Genomic DNA, 10,293 nt, shown 5'->3' on the forward strand with positions numbered 1-10,293 from the left:
CATGGTTTAAAATTAGGTTTTCAAATTTTAGGAAATTAGAACTTTCATGCAGTTTTTGATTTTTGAAATATGGCAAACTTCAGAAAGTTTCAAAATTTTCAAAATTTCAAAAACTTGTATTTATTGTAACTCAAGGAATTAATTTCTAACAATTGGGCGCCGTGACGTGTTCATCTCCGATCTTGATGGGACTAATTTTAATTTGTTCGCCCACAAAAATAAGCCAACCCGTGTTTTTTTCATTTCCGATAATGCGTTAATCTGCGCGGATGGAATTTCAAATATTTTTTCAGCCAAAATCTCCGATACTTAAATCATCAAAACGTTTTGAATTTTGGATAAAAAAAATCACAAACACGTATATCCAAAATTATTTCCTTGATACAATAAATACAAGTTTTTGAAATTTTCAAAATTTCGAAACTTTCTGAAGTTTGCCATATTTCAAAAATCAAAAACTGCATGAAAGTTCGAATTTCCAAAAATTTGAAAACCTAATTTTAAATATTAGTAAACCAAATTTGTAACATGTTTGGAATTTTTGAATTTGCCACAAAATTCAAAAAATTCTAATTGTTTAAATATCCGAGATTTTGGTTGAAAAAATATTCGAAATTCCCTCCACGCGTTCAAATTCACGCATTATCGGAATCGAATAAACACGGGTGGGCTTATTTTTGTGGGTGAATAAATTAAAATTAATCCTCAAGAACACGTCACGGCGTCGGATTGTAAGTATTGTCAGCTACCACAAAATAACGATTAAACACAAATTTATCAGATGGCTGGAAGTTCGGCTGGAAAGTATACAACGGAGGAGAATTGCTCGAAACGCTGAATGCCTAAAACCAAGCAAATAGGGCAAACTTGGGAGGAGAGCTTCCCATTTGTCAGTCAGCGATCCACTCTAAAATTGTTCACGATTTAGGACTACTAAATATAAGGTACTTATCGCGGCTTCTACCATGGCCACAAACACCGGAATCATGGCCACTTGAAATGGTCATTTTGACCTATTTTACGCCATAACTATCATAATAGCATGCAAATTTCTGTAAATTTACTGCAGGGTCAGTTCTTCATGGATTTTCAAAATTCCAACTCTATTCGAAACCATGAACCCTTAGGTGAAGTATATATTCTCAAAAAATGATCCAAATGCATGAAATAAACAATTTTGATCGACGTCGACTAGGTACTTAATTTATTTTACAATTTTTTAAGCAATAGTTCCATAATAACTTTACGCGCGTTGATCTGTGCCTGTTTCTCTTGAGACTCAATATCAAGCTGACGTTCTCGCAAGACAAGTTCTTTCTCTTCCTTCATCTTTTGGTGTACAAATTTTTTTACCTCGAGACCAAGTTGTTCTTTTAACTCAAGCTCTTTCTCCCTGTATCGCTGTTTAGTCTGGGATCGCTCTGCTTCTTTTACTTGCCTTTCTTTCCACAGTTCAAGCAGAATTACATTTCCAGCTTTCCTTTAAACCTTGGTGACCGATTCAGACGAACTCGCTACAATGCACAATTGAAGTTTATAAAATTATAACAAGCGATTACTAATTATTTGTACTCAAACGACGTCGCTTAATATACCTTCTTTGTTACGTTTCCATTGCTGCTTTTCGGACATCATCCGCTGCCTTTATTTCAGACTCCAGTTTACCCTGTTTTTCTTTGTTCTTATGCTTATCTTCCTCTTGTTTATCTTCAATCAGACTGGATAATTCTGCCAACTTCTCCTACACCTGGCTGATGATTTCCTCAATTCCGGATCTGATATTTAAATAAACAAAATACTAATACGCGTACATACATCGACGTCGGTGCATATGTGAACTTACCTCAGGTTACCCGGTTTTTCAAATCAGTCGACTTGAATGTTTTGAGTATTAGGTTAAATCGACGTCGAACAGCAACCCGATCGACATCACTGTAGTTTGAATTGACTTCTGCTACAATGGTCGTCCAAATTGCAGTGGCTGCATGTCCATCTTCCAAAAACTGCTATCTCAATTGTTTTTTCCGAACTTTTTCTCGACGTCGAGTAGTATTTATATTATTCATATCCTCCTCCTGATTAAAAAATGTATTTCATTGAGAAGTAAATATATGTCACTTAATCCACTGACTCCATTGAATAATTTCTTACCTCCATTACTCCAGCGCTTTCTGTGTCGTTTATCATTTCCAATTTACTTAAATTTACTCTTGTTACTTATAAATTATAATAGCGGAGAGGTCCAGCTGTATAAAGACATATAACTGTCTAAAGACAAGCATACTTTGTTTACAACGATCCGTCTAAGCTGAGAATTGTCACGCGCGAATTTCAAATATTAGTCACAATCGAGTTGGGAGACGGTGTTCAGTTTTCCTCCAAAAGACTGTAGATTCAGATTGTAGATGGGTGATGACGTCATCACCTACAATCTACAATACGGAAAATTGACTTACAGTACGCAATTTGTACCTCTCTACTATCAATAAATTAATTAATAAATCTGAATGCATAACTTGTCATACTCGAATAACATTTTATATTTCCCTCTACATATTTTGCATACTTTTTCGATAAATACCATTTGGCCGGTATGATTTCTATATCCTGCCTGCGTGCACTCTGGGCCCTTAACACTACATAAGAGAGGCTAACCTTCTAATTAACGGGTCCAGAAACATAAATGTTTAGTTCACATGTGGAACCCTTCAGGTGACATAAACGGGTAACACCAGCAACTGTAGGAAATTCCTATCTCCTATACTCACGCATAGAAACTATAAAGTTTCGACTTTTACTTTAAGTGTTCTACATACATATTCATTAACTTGGTATATCTTGCGTAGTAAGCACAAAAATAAATGCGTACACCTCTTAACTTGCTAAGGATTTTATGCTGACAAATTACAAGTAGTTTCCGCGTTGAAATATTCTTTCGCCTTTTAGGTCTTCGACTGGCTAATTGTTTACAATAATTAGTTACGTACTTCACATCAAAACTACCGAATAACTCGTAAACCTTCTCAATCAATAAAATATTTGCAGAAAACGCTAAACAAATCCCAAGTATTACAAACACAGTCTGGACACTGCTTTCCAAATTTAACGGTGAGACTTTATCAGTCAACTTTAACCGCTCGATTATCTTGATAGCTACACTCTTTGTATAATTTTCCTCTTTTACACTATCTGTAATAGCACTGAATTTATTAACAACATCTTCATTAATGCCTGCTTCTCCCAATTTTATGAAATTCGTAAAAACAATAGCATTCTTTGAGCAGAAGAAGCTATGAAAAATTGGAGGTTGGATAATATTTTCTTTCGAAACATAAAACTCAATTCCTGGATAAAACCTAGTAAGATAACGCAAATAATTCCGAACATTATCCTCCCAATCAACGAATGCTGATTTTCCACAAGAAACAATTTCCTCCTCAGTCGCTTCCTTAATGTCTTGTATTGACGATATATTCCTCCGCCGATCATACAGGGCGACTGGATAGCGCCGTAGTTTATGATTTGATAAAAAATACCATTCGGCTATTTTTTTCTTACTGGAAACCCCACTAAGTCCACTTCCCGGGAAAGTATCCCTGATAACCCAGTGCAGTTCGTAAGTCTCTGGATTAATCCCGTAAATTTGTGTGGGCGGATATTCCCAGGGATCCTCCCTTTCAGGGACAAACCCTGATAAGAGGCTGAAACATTCGTATTCCTCCAAAGGCACATTGACCTCTAAGGCCGTTCCATCCTTTAAACTTAATTTAAGTGCATCGGCTTCGTCCCTGCGAACTAATAATTTATCAAGATCAATCTCTAAAGTTTCTCTACTAGCACAAGTTATTGCTGCAAAAGTCTCAAATTTAGTCGCTGGCAGAGGTGCATTTATATTCTCGATTAACAACCCGATATAGCAGTTACTCAACAAGCTACCAACTAGCAACCATGGCAAACTAATTTGTCTGAATACAGACAAGTTTTGTAATTTACTCGGGATATATGACACCTCGTCGATAAGACACCCGAAGAAATAAAAAATTATAAATGGATCACTATAACCTAACGAGAAATGGGCCAACACTCCAACCAGGATCGATAAGACGAGTAGACAAATTGCAATAGAAATCCAAGTATATTTATAAAACGGGGCAAGATAAATGCTGAAAGTAATTCGGGAATCGGTATGACAACTTAGGAACGAAAGACCTTCGTATTGTACGAGCTTAAACGATTTCATACTTGCCAGGTTTTTATTAAGTTCGTTGTTCAACACGGCAAATGATCCAATCATGGAGAACTCTTGGAGAAAACATATTTCGTGATATCGATCAAAACAATATTTACCAACGGTTCCAAGTGAAACGTTAAATAACGATCGGTTTGCAGATGACAATGCCAAATTAAAAATGTATATAGAAATTCGAGCCTTTCGAGGCAATATTTCCTCAGAAATTTCCGCCTTCCAATTTCCAGGATCCAATCGTGGTGAAACTATTTTCATAAATGACTCGGCTATCTCAGATAACGATTGTTTGGCGGCGCACTTAAAATTTGAAATCAATGGTATAACTCCTTCCTTGTAATTGTAGCAGATCGAGTAACCAGAACATGTTGATGATTGATTGGACAAAAATAAAAGTCCAATGTTTGGAATAGTATGAAAGGAACCGGGTCTGTTGTAAATGGGAAAATTACTCTCTAAAATTTCCGCCATATCGAATTGAGTGACGACAAGAAAGAAAAAATTATCTGGAAAGACTCGAAAATTTCGGGTATCAAAAAGATATCTCTCGCCGAACATGGTTAACCAGTTGCCTAGCAACTTGCTAAAGACTGGATTGAATGACGGAATGATATTTAAATACAAAATAGTGTGCTGACATGTCCACTCTCGATCTTTGAAAATATTTAGTCGAAAATTACTATGAAATATTTCGTTTTGAGATAACACATATTTTGATCCTTTCGTTAAAGTCACTGGTGTTCCAAATGTTTCTGAAAGGTTTTCAGTGAAAATAGTGGAAAATACGATATGTTGACGACAGTCGGAGCCAGTCGACATTCCCAATAGCAGGTTGTGCAGCCTAGGCACGTCCTTAGTACCAAAATTGTAGCCAAGGAGTGAAACGGAAGTCGCGAGAGTTAAGAAGGGATGAGTAACAATGACCATTTCAATTAACAAAATCACGGCCAATAAATTTCCTACGTACATAAATCTCGAACCGAAACTTGTTTTTATCGTAATATTTCTGATAGAAATGAAAAACAGGAAAATATTGGTTGTCTGCGATGAAAAGAAATTACGTTTACTGTGTATATTTACGAATTTTGCGTTGTAATTTTTGTAGCTAGAATTAAGGTTATGCTCAGAAAATCCAATTTATGTACATACGTATTTGTTATTAAGTAAATATGTATATAGATATAATTTATATCATATAAATTGTACCTTAATTATATATTGTATCATAAATTCATAGCGTTCTGTCGGAATATTTGTTTTGTGGAGTTTTATAATACGATAATTTATGTACGAGTCTGTAAGTAAGTAAAAGCATTAACAAACATAGGAACTGTTTAATTTTGCCTTTGTTGAATGACTAAGGATTGAAACCCTACCATAGTCTGAAATATATTAATTTTACTCGAAGTGTATAGTTTAGTGTTTAGTGTATTATTTTACCATGGGAATCATTATGTTAGTATTTTTTCTTGGCCAATAAATATTTTAAGCCCTTAATATCTATAATACACCTTCTGCTAGCATGCTCTTTCCTCGTTGAACTTCTAATTTATGTTGTCCCACAGATAATCTAATAAAATATTAAAAATCATGTCCACTACTGATAACGCTCTCTCTAGACGATGACAAATGAGAGGCGGACAACAAGTGTACAAACAGGCACTAAACTAGGGGTAAACAGGCAGGTAAATTGGCCAGGTAGCCGGGGCCACGAGGCCCCGAGCTTACAATAGTTATGGTTAAGTTTTTTGCTCATCGATGTAATAATAAATGTTTTGTAGAAGACTAGGATATAATTTTTGTCTTATTAGTTTACTGGTTTCATAAGAGATTATATCTTGTTTGGCAATCTCGTCCTTTTTATTCACCTAAAAAGGCTATAAAAGGTCGAATAAAAGGGACATGTTAACCAAAGCTTATAAAAGGTCGAATATGGCTTATAAAAAGTCGAATTTTATGGTTATTCACCATAAAATGCAGATTTCTAGATAAGCATTCACGACAAACTTTAAAACTCTGAAACGACCTGAACTTCCAAAAATATGACTAACACGGGAAGTGCTTTCGATGTCAATGGTACTGACTCAGACTTATCATTAGTACACGCCGAACTTTTGAGGTTCGGTCACCGAACGGTACATGGTTGCGTTTTCGGTACGGTCGAATCGATTTTTGCAATAACTATAAAACCAGCGCTTAATTTACCTCGAAAAACATATTGCAGCACTTCAAACCGGAGGGATATCCCAAAACGACAATCTACATACGTTTATGCATTAGTATAAGGATGCCAAAAAGTGAAATTCAACAAAAAAATTAGTTCGCCTCTCGTCGTAGCCACTCAAAATAAATTGAAAACTATCAAAAAAATCTAAACCACTAACTATTCCACGTCCTTCAGTAGAGCTGCTCGTATAAACAGTTAAAATCTCTTAAAGTTTATCGGGTAGGATTAGAGTTCATAAATTGGGGATTACGGAAAAAATTGAACAAGGTCTCCCAAAATAAAGGTTTACATTAAAGTCCAAAAAATCGCAGTCCAAACATATTGTAAAAAACTTTCCGAGAGACATTCTAAGCGGCGATTAACATTGAGAAAGTTAGTCAAACCTACAAATGTCCTTTATTTGCAACCAATCGATAAGTTTTGATCCTTGTGCAAAAAAGGTACTCTAACCTTCGGTACTGGACGAAGAAGTTATAAAGATTCGAACGTTAATGTAGAAAAATCAGCAAGGACATTTCGTAAGCGAGTGAAAAATCACGAATCGGAGGGTTGCAATAAAAGATCCTAGAATCCTAGAATCTTTCCTAGAAGGTACCAGTTCTCGGCATCACCTAGAACTTGTAGTGCACAGGATTTGTTAAAAATAAAAAAGGAAGACAAAGAAACACCATCTAGCGGGTGGAGCGACCTGACGAGAGGTACAACTTATCCAGCTTATCCATGTAAATGGATATCAGTTTAACAAAAAACTGAATATAACTATAAATAATAAATCAAAATCAAAAATAACGATGGAATAATCAATAGAGCAACAAAAGCGTAAGTGGACAGGGCAAATAATTTTAGCAAAATCAAGTTGTAACCAAAATAGAGATCAGACCATAGAGGCTAATTACCCAAATCCATAATTCTCAATCGTGTCAATGAAAACCTCATAGGCACAATTAATATTAAACATGTTAATTGACTTAAAAGACAAAAACAAATTGATTCCGAAGAGGGTTCAATAATATCGACAGTCTTTGTAACAGTTTTTTAAAATTTATGGGGCTATGGACATACGAAACTTTAGAATTGTAACAAAAACTTGGCACACAAGTAGGACAGGCCCAGGTTTTTGTACGTAAGATATTAAAAAACGAGGAATCAGAAATTGTGATATTACATTGGAACATATGAAAGTAATTAAAACAAAAAACACCCACAAAATCTCACAGGATGGAGAAAGCGCGTAAATGTAAGATTTGTGGGCAAAGTTTTGCAAAATCGTCCCGTTTGGTCAGGCACGAAGTAAGTGGTTGATCAAAATAATTAACAATTCAGGTATTTTTAATGTACAATTCTGACATTGATTTTTCAATTTTATTTTGTTTAACATCAAGCAAAGCGATCAGGTATATTCTTTGCAATACTGGCATTTTAACACGTAGCAATTGGCCGTCGACGAGGCAAGTAACTATCCCATTGCATCAAAGATATTACTGGTAGACATGTTTGTAGATGATCTCATCAGTGGAGCAAGCAACGTGAAGCAAGCAATAATCATTCAACAACAATTAGTGGCACTCCTGGCGAAAGGAGGTATGCAAATTAGGAAATGGATGAGCTACGACGCCGCCGTTCTTCAGTCCATTCCCCCAGAACTCAGGGAAAGGAGTGACACGTTGGATTTGGACAACACTGCTTCATTTCCCACTCTCGGAATTGAATGGAAACCCTCATCGGACGTGTTTACTTTCTCCGTTCAACCCTCTCAACACACCATAATACTTGATAAATTTTGTTGGTATTGAATCCAGCCTGATTGAATCAATCAACAATATCATCAAAATCATTGATCCGCCAGCCGTGAAAATCACCACCGTCTTCCTTTCAAACCAATCACGCATACGCATGAGAAACAATTACCAACAATGACAAATTTTCTATCATTTGCTTTTCTTTCAACCGCCTCTACTATCAGGTCCAAATCAGTCATCGCTCTCAATTCTAGTTTTTGTTCAGCTAATCTAACGGATTCTGGATATTCTTGTATTTTTAATTCCCGGTGTTTCTATTCCGATAAGATTTATGTCAAATCAAACCTAATGATATCGTAGTGACTATGTATGTTTTACATACGACCATTGGTAGAAAATTAAATTCCACACCTGTATGCTGGTGAGGAGGAGAAAGTCTACTTTTACTATATCTGGAAAATTCTGCAACTAATTTCACACAATTGACCACACCCATAAAGTAAGAGGATGTTATAGCTTCGATAGTGTGCCAAAAAACTATTCGACAACTAGGAAAGATGTACTAATTTAAAAAAAACTGCAAAAATGTATACCACCCATCGAGATTTGTACTCCTAACCTCTTGAAATGGAAGATCGAACCTCAATGACCTGGAAATTTTGGCTCGTTTCAGAATTTCTAGAATTTTTACCATGCAAAAAATATGTATTTATTCCCCTTAGCAATTCTTGTTAACAAATATAAATATGTATGTGAAATTAATAACGTCAAGCCTCCTCAAATTTAAATAATGCATAATTTTTTATTAATTTCCAATGTAAGATAATTAGTTTACACTAAAGGCGGGGTTGAAAATTTATACTGGCTGCCGACCCCTGTGGCTCCTTAGACAAAGATGTCGTTCTGGGCACCTGAAAAAAATTTATGCCAACCTTGTAGATACCACTCATGCCAAATTTCTATTCGTCCAACTAACCTGGTGAGAATCCCCAATCAGCGCTGTACGACACAAAGTCATTTTGAGGAATCTCGACATTGTTTCCTTCAGCCTCTGCATTTAATATTTTACAGATAAAATATCTACCATAAACTGCTTATCAATGCATTAACTTACGCCTGGTCACAATCATCTGCTTGGCACCACCGGTACAGTCGTTGAAGTTGGGACAGTATCTTGGAGGCTGGGCTGGAGCAAGTCGTCTGGTTGATGTAGACCCAGTCACCATGCATTTGAATCCTTGCATGTACCTAACAACCCGCGAATTTTAATTACACCAAAAATAATTATGAAATTAAATGTTCACACTTCTTAACTCACATATTAGGCTCTCCGCATCCCTTAGGAACCCAAAGCCAGGCACAAGTGCACCCATCAGCAGGGCAAGGTGGAAGGTCGCGAGGAACCTGGTAGGTGGCAATACGTTTCCATGGGGTGCTGAAAACCAAAAAATTTTAATTAATATAATGTTCGACAATATTTCCAATTTTTTTCCTTACTTTGGCAGAACTGAGAAAACGACCAAGTTCTCCATCGTCACGGCAGAGATAGCGGAGTTGTAGCTAATGGCGAAAGCCGTTCCGGCAGCCATGCTCTGGTTATTGGTATGCATGGCCCCATCATCCTGGATGCAATCTGGAGGATTACCTGGACCCTTCCAGTCTTCGGGGTGCTGGTTGCCGTCGGGCCAATCTGAGACAAACTGTCCGTCGTAGGACAACGTTGTCTGGGCTCGGTTGTGAGCTAGCTCGACGGTGAAACTACCGCCGGCGGGAAGTTCAAGGAACACTCCAGGCGCAGGTGGGACTCTGTCACAGCCTCGGTCGGCTTGAAACCAATATTGGGATCTGGGCAAATTGTAGAGTGGAACTACGGCATCGTTCGTGTTGGGATTGTCTTGACCAGGATTTGGTCCCCCTTGGCAGTACATGCCACGGGCGAAAGCTGCTGTGTGAGCATTGCTACACGCAACGAGAGCCAACAGGCCCACAATGATAATCATGTTGGTAGTTACCGTAAATTTATTGTTAATGGGAAGAAAATCTTGATACTGGTAAACAGCAACGACTGGTTAATTTGGTGA

At 36.8% G+C, this 10,293-nt stretch overlaps 1 protein-coding gene across 1 annotated transcript; it reads right to left on the reverse strand.

Moving 5' to 3' along the window:
- Window positions 1-8,994: 8,994 nt before the first annotated feature.
- Window positions 8,995-10,293, reverse strand: LOC110849905. The gene is made up of 5 exons (XM_022097378.2): window positions 9,710-10,293; window positions 9,531-9,647; window positions 9,327-9,460; window positions 9,189-9,263; window positions 8,995-9,123 (listed from the first exon to the last, which is right to left on the reverse strand). The coding sequence occupies exons 1-5, from the start codon at window positions 10,210-10,212 to the stop codon at window positions 9,098-9,100; spliced, it is 855 nt and encodes a 284-aa protein (XP_021953070.1). The 5' UTR covers window positions 10,213-10,293; the 3' UTR covers window positions 8,995-9,097.

The sequence above is a fragment of the Folsomia candida genome, unplaced genomic scaffold, assembly GCF_002217175.1.
Source record: "Folsomia candida strain VU population unplaced genomic scaffold, ASM221717v1 Fcan01_Sc005, whole genome shotgun sequence".
Lineage (NCBI taxonomy): Eukaryota > Metazoa > Arthropoda > Collembola > Entomobryomorpha > Isotomidae > Folsomia > Folsomia candida.